The sequence below is a fragment of the Lynx canadensis genome, chromosome C1 (genome assembly GCF_007474595.2).
Source record: "Lynx canadensis isolate LIC74 chromosome C1, mLynCan4.pri.v2, whole genome shotgun sequence".
Taxonomy (NCBI): Eukaryota; Metazoa; Chordata; class Mammalia; order Carnivora; family Felidae; genus Lynx; species Lynx canadensis.
This window is the reverse complement of record NC_044310.1, coordinates 213,419,370-213,437,007: the sequence shown is the minus strand read 5'-3', so window position 1 is coordinate 213,437,007 and position 17,638 is coordinate 213,419,370. Positions and strand designations below refer to the sequence as shown.

At 42.0% G+C, this 17,638-nt stretch overlaps 1 protein-coding gene across 5 annotated transcripts in view; it reads right to left on the bottom strand.

Moving 5' to 3' along the window:
- DIS3L2 (DIS3 like 3'-5' exoribonuclease 2) overlaps positions 1 to 17,638 on the bottom strand; it is a 350,877-nt gene that overhangs the window by 277,080 nt on the left and 56,159 nt on the right. For all 5 annotated transcript variants that reach the window (XM_030324128.1, XM_030324127.1, XM_030324126.1 and 2 more), the window contains 3 exons: positions 17,036 to 17,193; positions 9,551 to 9,604; positions 2,692 to 2,793 (listed from right to left, as the gene is read on the bottom strand). In XM_030324128.1, the coding sequence (XP_030179988.1) occupies positions 2,692 to 2,793; positions 9,551 to 9,604; positions 17,036 to 17,193 (314 nt within the window). The remainder of the gene's footprint in view (positions 1 to 2,691; positions 2,794 to 9,550; positions 9,605 to 17,035; positions 17,194 to 17,638) is intronic.

Sequence of the window (17,638 nt, the reverse complement as noted above, 5' to 3'; positions counted from 1 at the left end):
ATAAGAATTTCAGTAAATTCTTATCTGCTTAACTAGCTCCAGTGACCTAGGAATTACAAAATCACAAACTTAGGCCTCTTGGGAAAAAACACAACTTGGCTGTGTTGAGTCTTAAAGGAGGTATAGGTTTTTGTCTAGAAGCAAAGGCACCAAGGCAGAAGTAAGAATCCCCAAGTCCTAAGCTGTCCTTCTAGAACATGACAACAACAAACACTTTCACCTCCAACCTACCCTCATCTTCCTAGGCTTCCTATCCAAAGCAAGAGTGGTTCATATAATACCAGGAAAGGCTGTGCCTGCTGGTCTTAAATACAAAGGAGGTGCAAAACAGGGAAAATGATGCAACTAACTTATTTATTCATATGTTTGGGTTTTTTTAGCCATCCCCTGCTGCAGCCAAGGTAGGAAGGATGCTAGGCAACTTGGCCTTGCTCTTTTTTAATCAACCTCGTCCACCTCTGTAGAGCTCAACAGGTGCTCTACTATATGCTCTCCATTCCTATTCTTCAACCAGTCAACATCTTATACATGTTCCGGTCAGCGCCAGACTCACCCAATTTGCTAACTACTCTTCTATTTCTTTCTATTCTACCCACTCTCACTCCTTGAGTTAAAGGAAACCACCACCTTTTTGTGTTCCTTCTTCGGATCATCTTCACTCTAATTCTGCCTCTTTACTCCCTCAAATGACCTCCAGGAATACTTCCTTTAGTTTGATCAGGCCCTAATGCACTCCTCTTGCCTTCTTAGATATGGTCAACACTGTGCTAGATGACGCTTTCCAGAAAAGAGAAAGTGGCCTAAATCAATCTATGTTCCTAGGACTTGGAACCAACTCTTAGCTGTGCTTTTGGAGAATCAAGGGAGGAGACTACAGCCACAATTGGCAGCAACTGGGGTTGGGCTGGGGGTATCAGGACTAGGATAACTAACCCTCATAAAATACTCTTCACTTAACTTCACAGCATTAACTATAATTATCCTTAAATTTGTGTATTATTAGTATCTGTCTCTTCCTGCACTCCCCATCAGACTAAAAGCTCCATAAGGGTTAACAACTATGTCTATCATGGGGCGCCTGGGTGGCTCAGTCAGTTAAGCGAATGACTTCGGCACACATCATGATCTCATGGCTCGTGAGTTCCAGCCCTGTGTCTGGCTCTGTGCTAAGAGCTTGGAGCCTGGAACCTGTTTCAGATTCTGTATCTCCCTCTCTCTCTCTACCCCTCCCCCACTCATGCTCTGTGTCTCTCTCAAAACTGAATAAAAACGTTGAAAAAAGATTTAAAAAAAGAAAGAACTATGTCTATCGTGATCATTATTAACATCCCTACACCCTACAAATCCCTGGCATATAGGTCTAACTCAGTTACTCCAGCCCTGTCGGATAAAACACAAATTGAATTTATATCTCAACACAGCTCTGAGATAAGGTAGTACTTCCCCCATTTCTGGAAAAGCTAATAATAAAAACCAACATTTCTTGAGCTGCTACCATGGGTTAGGCACCATTCTAAGATTCTTACATGTATATTCTCATTTAATCCTCATCACAAACGTATGAAGTAGGTACTACGATTATTCCCATTTTACAGATGAAGCATTTGAGGCACAGAGAGGTTATATAATTCACCCAAAGTTATACATATGAGCTGCAGAAAGGGATTCAAACCCAAGCCTAAAAAGCCCACTCTATTATTTCCTATAGTACCGCTCAATGAAGACAACACCACATTCCTCAATACCGATGAACTGAGCCAAATAAAAGATGCTATGAATAAATGCTACAAAGAAAAATCCAGACTTAGACACACAAGTTGCCAGTTCTACATGACACTTCAAAGAAACTGCTACTATAAATGATTCCAGTGCCTGACTCTCATTTAAAATAATGGTCAAGGGGCACCTGGGTGGCTCAGTCAGTTAAGCATATGACTTCAGCTCAGGTCACGATCTCACAGTTCATGGGTTTGAGCCCCACGTCAGGCTCTTTGCTGACAGCTCAGTGCCTAGAACCTGCTTTGGATTCTGTGTCTCCCTCTCTCTCTGCCCCTCCCTGACTCACACTGTCTCTGTCTCTCAAAAATAAACATTAAAAAAATTTTTTAATAAAAAATATTAGTCAAAAACCACATCTTTCTTTTCAGTTGACAGACATATATGGAGAATGAAACCCAGAATATTCTCATGTTGAAAACATTTCCTCTGCCACCAGATCTCTGTTTTATAAAAAGAGGCTATTTTCGTCTGCCAAAGGAAGCCCAATCACCAAACTGGACCCTACAGAACTAGGTATGTGTTGCCTGAGTTTTCCCATAGAGGCAGCAAGAATGTATGAAGACTGCCACCCTCCCCATGACTTTGTCTTTCCAGTTCTCCCAGCATTTAATGTGGGAAAATAATACATATCAAGTTTGAATGTGCCCTGCAAGCTTTTATTCTGTCCTAAAAATTACCAGAAACCAATGCAAGGCATGTGAAGGGAAGACAGGTCACAAGGGAGGGAGCTCAAAAGGAGAACAACTCAAATCATTAGCTGTCTGCCCATCAGATGCTTCTAAGTTCCCAGCATTCCATGGCCTGCTTCTTAGAAGAGTCCATGACTGCTTCAGTTTATGATGTCTCCCCGATGCACCATGGAATGAAAAGGCCCTGAGGACTCTATTATTAGAAAAGGAAATTTTAACTTACCTTCCACTGCTCTTCTGGAAGCAGCTTCACGACCACCAGATCCCCATTCAAGGCTCTATTACGAGCAACAACACCATCAATAAAAATGTCTCGATCACCATCCTAGGTTGGAGAGAGAAAACAGTCACCTTACCAAGGCCTGGAACCAAAACTTACTTCCTTGGTTTAAAAGTTGTGAACTCTACAAACTGTCCACTGACCTAACAAGAATACTAGTACACAGCCACAAACAGACCTAGTGGGAAATCAGTCTTTGGAACTAGCAGAAATGGGGATGAACATATAAGAGCAGGTTAACAGAATGTTAAAAAACATTTTTTTAAATATAAGGGAAGATCTCCTATAGGCAGACCAAAAACAAACAAAAATATATAACGCAAAAAACTGAGGCTGCATGCTTTCCTAATTGGAATGAGAAAGGAGTAAGTGATCCTTTCTTGTTTGACATAAAGCATGATGATACATTTTCTACACTAACTGAATTTTTTTTAAGTATCAAAGAAGGGTAAAAAGTAGCCAATTTGCAAGCAAACAGAAGAACAATAAAATATAATCCCCCAAGAAAACCAACTGGGGGCAGGAGGAGCAACCAGCTCTAGGAATTGGGTTCTCCAAGGAAGGAACTAGCAAAATCGTACTCCTCCCCCCCAGGCAAGCGGCACAGAAAGCAAAGTATGGTTGTTTTGATGGAGACCTAAGTAGAAGACAAAGAAGGAAAGGAAAGGGACAGGAGATTCATGAAGCATTCTCACACTCCTCCACCTGTCTGACTGAGGAGCAGGGTGAACTTGGACCCCCCTCCCTCACCCCCTGTGAACACAAAGCACGGGACACCTACATCCTTGACCACATGCTTACAAATAACCCACTTAAAGCAGTAAAGCCCTAGTGAACTCCCCAGGTATCAACTACTAAACTTACACAGAGGCCAGAGTCTTCCTAGTAAGCCAAATTACTTTGCAAAAAACACTCAGATGGAAAAGAGAGCTAAGGAAAACCACCCCTTCAGCAGTAAGGGTCCGTGAAAAAAAAATGAAGTATTTTTAAAACGTTTCATCAACAAACAGGCAAACATGTACTCGAATCCTTTTATCCTTCTGAAGGTTTATATGGAGTGCTTCTTTTCAGAAAATAAAAGAGAAATAAAATATTTATTTTTCTTAAAGGAAATAATAGCAAACAGGCATAGAAACCACCACTCAAAATTTGCTAACAGAGGCACTTGATTCGATAAGATTTAACACTCAACGAGCTAAAGGCGATTACTATAACATTTCAGTTAAAACTGAAATGAGCATCCCCAATTCACCGAACCTGTCCCACCACCACCAAAAATGGGACTCTAGGCAGTCAGCATTTTTTATAGTTTCCAATTACAAGCCATTAGAGACCTTTTAGAACAGTTTTTCTGTTCAATTTCCAATCTAACCATGGGCTCACAGCTGTGGCCTACACAGGTTGCCAAACCTGACCCACCCGAGTCCCTGAGGTACCGCTACTGTGTTAGCCAGATAGACAGTTACTGCTGGTAACCTCATGTTGAGCTTCTCACAGATACAAGGAAGAAACAACCAATAAACGGAGAGTGAACAACTGAAGTGTGGCACATCACCACCAACTGCTGCCTTCTGCAATTTACATAGCGACAGGACCTCTCCAACTTCCCTGGGATGAAAAGAGAGCTGTCTGGAGGTCATCCCAACCCATTATCACGTGTCAAAACATATGGAACGAAATGTCTCTTTCATAAGCAGGTACACCACCCTTAGCGCAAAGATTTAAGATGATAAGAGACTGGTATTGTCATATTTCCATCCCAAGAAACCAAGAAAAGCAGACTGTATACAAAAAAAAAAAACAAAACACAAAACCTCAAACGATATACAAATCTACAGGTATTGCATCACTACTCACCTCTTACAAAACCCTGTACCTGTTGCAGAACCTCTTATTTTAAAGACAGTAAACTTGGAAACAGCTCAATATTAAAAGTTTGATTCTGGGGCTCCTGGGTGGCACAGTCGGTTGAGCGACCGACTTCGCCTCAGGCCATGATCTCACGGTTTGTGAGTTCGAGCCCCGCGTCGGGCTCTGTGCTGACAGTTCAGAGCCTGGAGCCTGCTTCACATTCTGTGTCTCCCTCTCTCTCTGCCCCTCCCTCACTCATGCTCTGTCTCAGAAATAAATAAACATTAAAAAAAAATTTTTTTAAAAGTTTGATTCACCCCCACTTGACTACTTAAAAAAATTGTTTTAATGTTTGTTTATTTTGGGGGAGGGGAGAGAGGGAGAGAGAGGGAGACATAGAATCCGAAGCAGGCTCCAGGCTCTGAGCTGTCAGCACAGAGCTGAGGAGGGTGCTTAACCGACTGGGCCATCCAGGCACGCCCTTGACTACTTTTAAAGGCCAAAGAGTTCAGTTCTTTATTTGAATAGCTCTACCCACCCACACCCAGAAAGAGTAGGGAAAAAAAACTGACTAATGAACAACCCTAGAGGAAATATAAAGGGATCTGGGGGTAATCTAAGTAAATACTTAGCAGGGGCGCGTGGGTAGTTAGGTCGGGTAAGCATCCGACTTTGGCTCAAGTCATGATCTTGCGGTTTTCGAGTTCAAGCCCCGTACTGGGCGCTGCGCTATCGGTATTGAGCCTGCTTCAGGTTCCCTGTACCCCCCTCTGTCTGCCCCTCCCCCGGTTGCATGGACGCACATGTGTGTTCTCTCTCTCTTTCTCTCTAAAATAAACATTAAAAGAAAATACTTAGGAGGCTTTGGAGGCGGGAGGACAACCAAGAGCATTCCCTATTGATGCAATAGCTCCCTTTGGGCCAAATAAATTCCACAGATGTTCAAAGGGTGCCTCCCATGACAAGATGCACAAAAAAGTTCTAAAACTTCTTACACCAACATATTCAGAATGGAGCTTACGTTATTTGTAAAAAGCCAAGTTTCTATATCTAGTCTATTTCTCCTCTTTATCCTATTCCAAATAGGACAAAGAGGCATCTCAATAATACCAATTTATCTTGGTTTGCTTGAAAGTCACATGGTTTTATTCTAACTCTGTATCTTACTTTTACTGAGAACTCCAGGAGGCTGGCAGGTACATATATAAGTGACTTGTCCCATGTATTTTGGCTTTGTCAAAAGAAAATGAAAATCAACTTTCTATCAGTAGAAATTATAATGAACCTAAGTCAACAGCCCCCAAAATGAAGTACTTTATTACAACCAAGTGATGATGGGGCGCCTGGGCGGCTCACTTGGTTAGGTGACCAACTTCGGCTCAGGTCACGATCTCGCAGCTCGTGAGTTTGAGCCCCACGTTGGGCTCTGTGCTGATAGCTCAGAGCCTGGAGCCTGCTTCGGATTCTGTGTCTCCCCCTCTCTCTACCCCTCCCCTGTTCATGCTCTGTGTCTCTCTGTCTCTCAATAATAATAAATACACGTTAAAAATAATTTAAAAAAAAAACAAGTGATGATGAATTACTGTTCTTAGCCTATTGACTTAAGTAGACATTTTAACACAGCAAATGGCATTGTGTAAGTTCACAACTTAGTGTTTAAAGTTAGTAAGAACCTAGATAATCAAACCTAGTGTATTTTTGTTATCTCCAAAAACTTAAGAAATTTAAATTAGAATTTGGAATTTTTAAGTTGTAAGAAACATTAGACAATCTAATCCACCCCTCGTTTTACAAATAAGAAAACTCTTCAATTTCCTGTCATCAGGGTCGGGGCTACATCTTCTTTACTATCAATTCCTGTCTTTACTCTCCATGCTAAAGCAGGGGACAGACAGTAACATTCAGTCCCTGGTTCTGACATCCTACTCCTAGTCCACCTGCGAGCATTTTTCCAGTTCATACTCGACATGGACATGAGCTACATATGCTCATAAATCCAGACCAGTGGTGGCTGTGGGGTTTATCTACACGCAATTTATTGCCTCCACTATCTCCCTCCTCAATACTTTCTATAATGCCTCTAAAAACTTAAGCTGACCAAAAAACCCCACAAAACTAGAATGCAGGACTGTTCCCGTATCTACAACCAAAACTTACAACTAGGCTTTGATAGAGCTTTTGCAGTCAGTTCTTAGTTACTTAAAGGTGAATCATTCAGCACTTTTTTACCCTCCGAGACAATATTACTACTCCGTTAGTGCCAAATAAGAGAATAAAAGAGGCATAAAAATAAGCCAATCCTAATATCACAACTGTCTAAAAGATTCTTAATAGGACATGCCAAAAATACAATTTCAAGTAGGAGAACAACTTGGGCTTTTGAAACATCAATAACTTTTGCTTCTTAACTTCCTTTAACAAGCCAAATTAAACTGTGGCAACACATCATTTGCAAATTTAGGTCATATGAATTTAAATTATAGGAACCTAACTAGGCCCCACGTTTTAGAGGACCTTTACTCTGGCCCTTCTCCAGTCACACTCCTCTCCATAAGTAGGGAATTCTAAGGGCCAAACAGATGAGCATCCCTGGGGTAATCAGCTCCAAGTTCACTTCCAGGGCATACACAGCCATCTTCCCCAGGTCTGTCTGCCCGAAGGCAGACCACAGTCACTGGTGGCACCCATTGGACTTGACAGGTGGCTAAAGGACAGGTATTTCCAAGGCATGTGGAAAGAACTTGGACATGTGGGATATCATAAGATGCTCACATAAGTGCATGCAAGCACCCTCACTGATGGGGGAGGTGGGCGGGCAGCAAAGAGGGAAGACAGGATTGGGAAGGGAAGAAGGGTAGGCCAGAGGTGGACCCTCTCCATGCACCCACACTTCAGCATGGAGCTCCAAGGAGTATGAGAATTCTACATTTGAACCCAGGTACACAGAGGTATTTTTGGCAAGAAATATGTTTTATTTGTTATGAATGTGTTAACAGTTGGCTAGTTTGATTTATACTCTTAAATATTTATTATTATAAAGTATGCATGCCTCCATTTGTATTCTTGTCCTGGGCCCCACGCCTCTTAGGAACCAGCCTAACATGGATCCAACTCAGGGAAATTCAATACTGTGTATTCAGAGAAGAAAGAAAATAAGCAATAAAATTTTCAAAAGGTTCTGTGGAGCTCCCCTTAAACATTCCAATCGATGACAGCAAACTTCAGTGAACACAGGAGACAGGAGATTTATAATCTGCTCAGCTCCCAGGCGTCTCTCAGGATGAACTCCTTACTGCACAGGGTATGCTTAAAAATCCATGTTTTTCATACACCGGGGCCCCTATTATAATCAAGCTCCTTCAACTGGTATGCCAACGAATAAATGGTAATTCTTTCTAATGTAGAGGAAATGCTAGTTACGCTGGATTTACTGAGAGATTATCTGTCTCCAACAAGGCATATTCCTAAGAGTATTCATGGGTAATTTTTATGATTACTGAATGTGATTTTCATCTTATGAGCAAACTTGAGAATCTTAACACCATGTAAGCAGTGTTTCCACTGAATGATAAAACTACTCCTGCAGGTAAGTTATGCCACAAAGCTGACCCTCAGTTATACAATCAAAGTACGAGGGTCAGCATATCTGGCACATCCCATCACAGGAACAGAATAGGATTCAGAGAGAACAATGTAACATGCCAGTGATACTTTTTATCTAACCCAAGCCATAAGACTGAACTTGAGAAACAAATGTGAATCCTTGGCTTCTGTAGGACAAGAAAAAAAGAACTAAACTGAGCTTGGGAATAGGTCTTAAAAGTTATTGTGACACAACTAACACCTGTGAAGCACATGACTGAGCTTGTATTCTCACTAAACTTGTCATTTAACATCATGAAATATGTTAACCAAAATATATATATATATATATATATATATATATATATATATGTATTCCATTCCCTCATCAATAAGCTCAAATTTATTCCTATGCTCTCTTCCACCGTTAAAACACCTATAAATGGGGGCACCTGGGTGGCTCAGTCGGTTGAGCGTCCAAACTCTCGATTCTGGCTCAGGTCATGATCTCATGGTTTGTGGGATTGAGCCCCCCATCAGGCTCCGTGCCGACAGCACAGACCCTGCTTGGGTTTCTCCTCTCTCTCCTGCTGCCCCACTCCCCAGCTCATACTTGCGTGCGCACACACACGCTCGCTCTCTCTCTCTCTCTCTCTCTCCCTCTCAAAATAAATAAACTTAAAAAAAAATCTATAATTCTATGGCTATCTTATTTATGGCAGCCTGGAAAAGTCATGTCAGGAATTTGAGAATGTTGCTCTCCTAGCTTTGCAAAATCAAGCCTTATCCAGAGACCTCCTGCTAACTATATGTCAGAGTGAACTTCCCTTAACAGGAGAGAGCCTGTTAAAATGAATCAGGAGGGTATAAAGACCCAATGGTGAAGAGCCTTATACCAAGTCCTATCACCTGCATAGAAGTGAAGTGAGAAACTCTGACCAAAAAGAAAAAAAGCATTACACGTTATTTTTGGACATATTTGCAAATTAGCTCACGCAGTAGATCGGAAGTAGATAGCGTGTTTAGGAAAGATTAACTTACATCAGCAGAAAAACCCATAAATCCTTTTAAGCTATAAACCAAGGGCATTCAACTGCAAAAACTAGTGGGCGTCTGTGTGGGTTCAGCTGCTCTCTGCAGCCCTAGTAACAAGTACTGTCCCCTTTACTCGCAGTGTGGGTTTAAGACGGGCAGAAGGGGTTGTTAGCCAAAGACAAATTTTGCTTATTTAAATTTGAAACAAATCCTTGCCCATCCTCGATTTTGTTTTACTACTCCGCTTTTTAGTTAGAATATATGATTTCAGTTTCAGAGCACATCTAAAAAATTAACTGTGACATTAAGTTTATTATAAAGTTATTGAACTTACCGGGGAAGGAATGAAGGCTTCGTGAAACTTCTTTGGATTAATTCTCAATACACCCTTTAAAATAAAAAATAAAATCTGTGAAAATCTAGTTATACACTTAGAATTTTTCCATATGTATGTTATTCTCCAATAAAACGTTTTTAAATTAATTAAACAGCTCGATCTAGGAAACGACTCAGGCATATGCGAACCACTCGTAAACTGCGTGAAACATGATTTATATCGATGTCTGGAACACAAGGTTCCATCGAAGACTGAAAGCTCACACTGGCACCTTGCTGTGAACGGGCAGAGGTGAGGAGCGGCAGAGCAGCAACTACTGGGATTTTACGTGCCCCCGGACGCCGGTCTTCACATTTAAACCTTTACTTTGAGAACAAGGTTATGTGGTGATTACGCCTCGCTATATAATGGCCTTTTTTATTCACGGAGACCTTGCCATGCTTGCTCACGTCTGTGACAATTTTCAAAGTGATACAGGTTGACTTCCAACCTGGATACTCAACCTTGAGAGACCAGATGCATGTTTTTTTACTGTGGCACTTCTGCAGAGCCAAATGAGTCAATAATTCAAAATGGTCCACAACCAGCTCTTAATGTAAATGGGAATCCTGACTCCAACAGCCAGGCCACCCAGTCTGCCTTTAACTTCATGTTATTCCAGCACCAAATCAGGGTCTGCTTCTATTTACGCACAGGGGTGCAGGTGGGGGCCGCCTTCAATAGCAGTTCAGTATTTTAGGCTCTTGCAGGAAGCTGTAACCCTCCCAAGGTTCCAGCTGCATTTGAAGGCCACTGGAACACACGGATAGAGGCGGTTATTTTCCTAAGAGCCAGACTCAAAAGGTGTCTTGAGAAAGTGTTTTAAATAACATTTCCCCCCTAAAATGTTGAAAGACTCGAAGATATGTTAATTAACAAAATAGGTGAGAGCATAAAATAAAGTAGAAAATAGCCCTTCCCTCCATCGGTGCACCATGTTTAAATGTTTAAATTACAAACTCCCATGTCACAGTTTATACTATTGTTGTTAACATCCTAAGCGGACTTAATTCAAGATTCATTGAATACTGGCTACGTTCAAGATCCTGAGACACACATTGTGGAGAGAGAGTGGTGATCAAGCTCAGTCCTTGTTTCTAAAGTAAAATATGAGGAACTCTGTAAGTAGGGACACAGCTTACTCTCGGCTGGGGGCACTAGGAAAGGCTCCAGAGACAGCGTCTGATCCGCTCGTTGACAGAGGAGAAAAATTCACAGATAAATCAGAAGGGAAGTACAGGCAGAGAACGCCACATAAGCAAGAATGCTTAAGAGGGCAACTACTCTTTTTTTTTTAATTTTTTTTTTTTAACGTTTCTTTATTTTTGAGACAGAGAGAGACAGAGCATGAACGGGGGAGGGGCAGCGAGAGAGGGAGACACAGAATGGGAAACAGGCTCCAGGCTCCGAGCCGTCAGCCCAGAGCCCGACGCAGGGCTCGAACTCACGGACCGCGAGATCGTGACCTGAGCCGAAGTCGGACGCTCAACCCACTGAGCCACCCAGGCGCCCCTAGGACTTCCATTTTCATATTTTTATGACCATCACCTAATCTACCCAAACCCTCATCACTCATCTTCCTCCTTAACCCTCTCCTAGGCCTGAACTTGATCAGTGAGGCCCCTACAATGCTCCATCTTTCTCTGAATGCTCCTGTGCTTCCTGACTTAACTGAAACCCAGCTGTCCCTGACAGGATCACTCCCCTTGATGTGCTCTCAGAGGGAGTCTATTTTCTCTCTCCTATCCCATGTATCTCAGGGACCAGAAGAAGAATGTTTGCCCCCTGCTTCCCCATTGAGCTTTTAAAATTATTTTTTTCCTCCATTCTTGATCAAAACCAAGATCCTTTGAAGATCATATCATTAGCTCCTGCTATACCTCCTCAGTGCTATCGTTTTCAAACCTTCCGATCATATCTCTGATTCCCTAGCGCTCTGACTCGTAGCTCACTGTCTTCCTCTGCTCCCCCATCCCTATAAACACTTATGGAACTTCGCATCCATAGGGTTGACCAGACAACCCTAGCCAGTCACTCTAGCCACCTGTTCCTCCACCCACCCTACCCACTCTCCCCTGTGTTCACGGCTGTCTCTTGGCATCAGTGCTAATGACACCAACTCTAAACATGAAAACTCAAGTATCATACTTTCTGATCACAATCTTCTATCCTTGCATCTCACTTAAGGTAAATACCCCACTTCAACAATGTCTTGTCTTCACTAAGACTTCCAACCCATGGACTTGACCATATTTTGTCTCCACACTATGTTTAGTCCCTGCCTTGGCCACCTAGTTGCCATGGCCTGTCATTACCTCCTGCCCTGGCAAACCCTGAGCCCTGGGTCCACTCTCCCTCTTCTATTTGACTGGCAAGTCCTCGCTCTCAGTTCACCCCAATTACCTGCTTTCTCCATGCCTGCACCCAAGGAGCTGAATGTTACTGGAGAAAAATACCACATGACTGGGCTAATTAGCCTAACTTGGCCATCACAAACATGTTTTATTTGGCTCACAGGATGTTTGAGAATACTTAAAGCAAAGGAATTTCACACAGAAATATGTATTTTCACATTTTCTTAAAAAGCCAGCTAACCCTCCGTGGGCAGCAACCCCCTGAGTTGAGTAACAAAGGTTTCTCCTATAGCCATCAAAAAAAATCTCAAATAACACTTACATTAAGTCTACTACATGTTACATACTGTTTTAAGAACTTTGTATCTATCAACTAATTTAACCCTCCAATCAAGTCTGTGAGCTGGGTACCGCTGTCCTCCCTCTTACAAATGAGAACACCAAGGTACTGAGAGGTGCCCACCTGCACACGACATCCAAGCCCAAGCCGTCTGGTTCCAGAGTCCTCGCTTGTAACCGCCTCAGACTGCCTCTCTGTTTGCCACACTCATCACCAGGGGCTCATCCCTCACTTATGCCGTCTGCTCCCTTCCCTCCACACTCCAGCACCGCATTCCAACCCCCAGTCTTCCCCACCGCAGTGAACGGCAAAACCGTCCATCTCGTTGCTCAAGTCAAAACTTGGGAATTATGCTTCATTCCTCCTTTTGCTTCAGCTTCGCATTTAAGCCATCAGCATCCTGCCAGGTCCGGCTCCACTCCTCATCATCCTCACGGCCACCATCCATGTTTTTGTACCTGCTTCACCCTGCTGGCCTTCTACAGGGTCGCCCAGCTCCCACTCGAGACTGTTCATCTCACAACTGCCAGAGAGATGTTTTTAGAGCATAAAGTAAATCATGCCCTCTCCCTACTGAAACCCTTCAGTTTTAATAAAATCCAACTCTCCAACACAGCCTACCTGTGGCAGCTGCCTCTCAGCTTATTCCCATATCGTAATTCCCTTCGCTCACTATGTCCAACAGCTTTCTTCATATTCCTCAAAAACACCGAGGCTTTTCCTGCCTGCCATTTTCCCACTACCTGATCTCTCGGCCTATAATGTTCTGCGCCTAGTTCTCCTGAGAGCTGGCTCGTTGTCACCCTACACATCTCAACTCAGAAATCACCTGCTCAGAGCAGCCTAACCATCCCATAGAAAGTGGCTCCCCCTAATTCTTCTTTCTCATCTTTCTTACTTCCCTAGTAGCACTCAGCACAGGCTGTAATTTCCTCTTTATGTCGTAGCTGTGTTTGCCTGTCTCCCCCAGTGAATGATCTATCTCGCTCATTGGCATATGCCTGGCACTTAGCAGGCAGTCAAGAAACATGAGCTCATTACTGAATGTCTGCAGAGTTGAAGCTCTCCCACCAGCCCTGGAAGTAATGTTATGAAGATCATCTGTGCCTTCTAAATGCTGGTCAGTCCACTGTAATGTCACCTCTATTCTTTTTCATTCATACCCAAACATTCTCCAGCCGATTTCACTCGTAACAAATGATGGTCTTAGAAACTAACCCATCCTGTCCTCTCTTCCTGGACTAGGAATTCTTCCAAGATCCAATAACAACTTTACACCAATACTTCTATTTAAGGGGGAACTCTGACATCATGCCTCAGCCTGCTCTGGGGGATCAACCTGAGCCCACCTTCGGCCAAAGCATCATCTGAGATCAGGAAACCAGCCAGGTCTACCATCCAACCCAGTGTCACTCTGGTCATCACCCCAAACCTAAGTCCCCTCCAGGCCTGTCTATCCCATACTCTCGTTTCTTCCAATATCTCCCATAATAATCGCCCTAGTTCAACACCTATGGAGAGAGAAAGGACATATGTATGATGTGAGAACTTGTTTATAACAACAAATTTTCAAAACTACATGTACATAATCATGTGTTACTGCGGTCACTTCAAATACAAGGAAGAGATTCCTTTGGTCACCATGGACTCCGCGTCCCCACATAGGGCAAAACACCAATGAACTGTCAAATTATTGTTCAAAGCACTGAAAACAAAATAAAAATATTATCCTACTCCTATTTTAAAATATCTCCTTAATATCGCTCAATAAAAGTTTCTTCTCAGGATACGGAGAAAAAAGGGATGTCACAATATACTCAAATTTGAACACAAAAGTTAAAAAATACTTACAAGTATATCTAATAAGTTTAATTTTCTCCAGCAGCATTCAAATAGCTTTTCTTGTCTAGCTTTTTATCTTACCATCAAGGCCTGTACACATTAACTTCATATCAGAAAGCAGATGGACTCTGTTTCCCTGCCTCTGAAAATCTTATTTACAGTGTTGTATATTTCACACGGTGACCTCATATCTGGAACCCATTCCTCTCCCCATCTGCAGAGAACAACTGTTCTCATCTGTGGAGGGAGGCTCTGGCTGCAGAGTCTCATGATGTCACAAGCCAGGAGGAATCATTTACAAACTCCTGGGAAAGAGAGTTGTTATATTGATCAGCTTTTTGTTTTGTTTTAATATCAGCAAAGAGTTGCTTCAAAAGCAAAAGTTAATAGGAAGGAGCAAAACCTGTATCATCGTAGAATATTTTCTTCACCGTATCTCTAAAAATTCTGTAACCAAAGTTATAAGCAATTTTTCTTCCAAGTTCTTCCTCACTCTTCTTCAGAAGACAGTACCTTGATCCTTTATTTACTTTATCCTCAGTAAATAAATATTTACTCAATATAAACTTATTATGCATCAATCAAATGCCACGCACCGGGCTAATATGTGGGAATGAGAGACAACCCTACCCATAAGGAAATGAATGGCCTATTTGAGGAAACATAAATGCCAAGAAATGACAATAACTTTAGAATAAAGGGTAAACAACGAAGTCAGTTTCAGGAAATAGTCATGGCCAATTCTGCTTGGAGAATTAAAATAAGGTTTCTCAAAGGGGGTAACATTTAGATAGGGACTTAAAGGTCAAGTACAATTACATCAAGATAATGGGAGAAAGCATTCCAAGCACTAGGAACAGTGTGTACCGAGTCACAGAAAAAACAAAGAGCAGAGTTTTTACAGAAAAAGTCTTAAAGAGCAGGGTGAATAGAGCAACATGTACCTGGAGGAGAGTGGCAGGAGATGAAAATGAGAAAGGCACAAAGGGTCTTCGTACATGAAACAAGATGAAGGCCAAGAAACTTTAGATAACACAGACTTCGGTATGTGGACTCAGTGATAAACAGCAAATGAATGGATTAACAAATGGACAAATGTCCAAACGCAGCTTCAACTCTGAGAGGCCTTGTCAAAGAAATCCAGGGAAAATTAAAAAAAAAAAAAAAAAAAGCCAATAGTACCTCTAAAATCGTAGAGATCAATTTGTTTGTTAAAAAGTTTTCCATTCAAGAGTCAACAAAAATACTCAAAAAGATAAGTGCACCCCGTATTCACTACAGCATTATTTATAACAGACAAGCTATGAAAACAACCTAAGTGTCCACTGATGGATGAATGGATAAAGAAATTGTGGTGTATATACATGCACACACATATACAATGAATATTCCTCAGCAATTAAAAAAAAGGATGATATCTTGCCATTTGTGACCACATGAATGGGCCTCAAAGCCATTATGCTAAGTGAAACAGGTCAGACAGAGAAAGACAAATACAGTATGGTCTCTGATATGTGGAATCTTTAAAAAAACAAACCAACAAACAAACAAGCAAAAACCAAGCTCAGGGATACAGATTAGTGGTTGCCAGAGGCTGGAGTATAAGGCATGAGCAGGGCGTAGAAACCAGGGGCTGAGGTGGGGGGGTAGATAACAAGGTCAAAGGTTACAATGAAGAAAAAGAGTCTGTATTAATCATATGTGCCCTTGAATACAGATAAATACAAAAAGGTGACTAAAAAGGGAAAGAAGATGACAGTGTGTGTTCATTGGCTGGATCTGCAACCAAAGCCGCAAATATAGAAAGTGGGCTCTCAGGATGAGAGAAAATGGAACACAATCGACATTTTCAAGTGAGCTGGGTCACACACCGCAATACCTCTATACCAATCCAAAATTTATAAAATAGAGTTCATTCAAAGAATATGTGGTCCTGCCTCCCTCTCCACCTCATTACCTATTTCCTGCCTCATATTTCATGCCTGAGGAGACCTAAGCTGCTTTACTCTATACTGTTTCACAAGTTCATGTCCCCATTAGTGCCACTGCCTCTCCACACCTTGTTACCGCACACGGATCACTCGTGCAATAGGGCCGAACTAGCCATCCTTCAATATCCATCGAGACGTCACCTCCTACAGTCTTCCAGTTTCCCCCCAACATCCTTCCATACACCTTGGTAACACTTTTATTTGAGGGCTTACCATTTCTCCCCAAATCATCTGTTCACATGACTGCCTGCCCACCCTGGGCCAGGCGCTCAAAGAACAGAAAGACAGTCTCATCTGCCTTCACCTCGAGCGCACCCGGACGGCACACTCCTAACCGTGAACTGTTCCCGGCTCACAATGTGGGCTCAACAAACATTTGCTGAGCCAAACCAATGCATTAGTTTGTAAAAACATTTTGTAAACTATAAAGCACTCAACAAATATTGCCTGCTGCTGTTTACTATATCCTTTTCAACCCTATTCGTCAACATTTAGTATCCACGTGCTCCAGGCAAACTGAACTATCAACGTTTCTTAGAGCCAAACTCTATTTCCCACTTCTGTCTGGGTAGCTTACACTGATCTCTCCGTCTGTAAAGCACTTTCTCTTAGCTTCATTTATTCAAACTGCATCAATTGACGGCCTGGCCCAAATATATCCCTTCCAATAAAACATTCCTAGACAGACCTAAGTGGAAGTAACGGCCCCTTCCTCTCAAATCTCAGAGCACTCTGTCTGTGTGTCTTGTGGAGCTTACCACCTCTAACTGCACCATAGGGGTAAGAAGGTGAGTCCTGTGCCCACGAGCTCATCATTTCCGTCACGCACACAATGCAGAATAAACAGTTTAATGAGTAACAGGTTACTTCTGATTCCACATAGTCAAGGAACAGCCATCTAGTATGTTGTAAGCACCTGAATAAGTGTTCCTCTCTTCAAGCCTTCTGAAACATCCTCCTTGGACATGTAGGTTTCAAATATGCTCTTTTTCTTCCCTCGTACGGACTTGCTCTTTGCCTTTTTGTCACCTGGCGAAGCACCAACACCATGTGGGCCAACCACAGAGGACACACCTAGAAACATGAGGCAGCAATCAACTCTTTCCTCAACCAAACATCTCTATTTTTGTAACTGGAGACATTTTACCTTTTTATTTAGAAAGACCAATAAAAGAATGAAATGCTCTGATAATTATTTTAAATAGTAACAAAAAGGAAAGAATGGATTAGGAAACACGAATAAAATGTACACAGATGAGACTTGAGTTATAAGTCAGCACTACAACATGCACAGAACGTAATCTGAATAATGGGTTCAATATGCTTTCCTGTTTATAGACACAAACTTTTTTTTAAAATAGGAATTACTAAAAGACTGTCACTTTTCTGGAGGAAACTAAACAGCTGTGCTCAATATAACAATAAATTAAGACAACAAGACACCACACTTAATTCGAGAATAAATAACACAGAAGAATATTTAACAAGTCACCAAAAGAATTAGAGCCTCCCTTAGTCC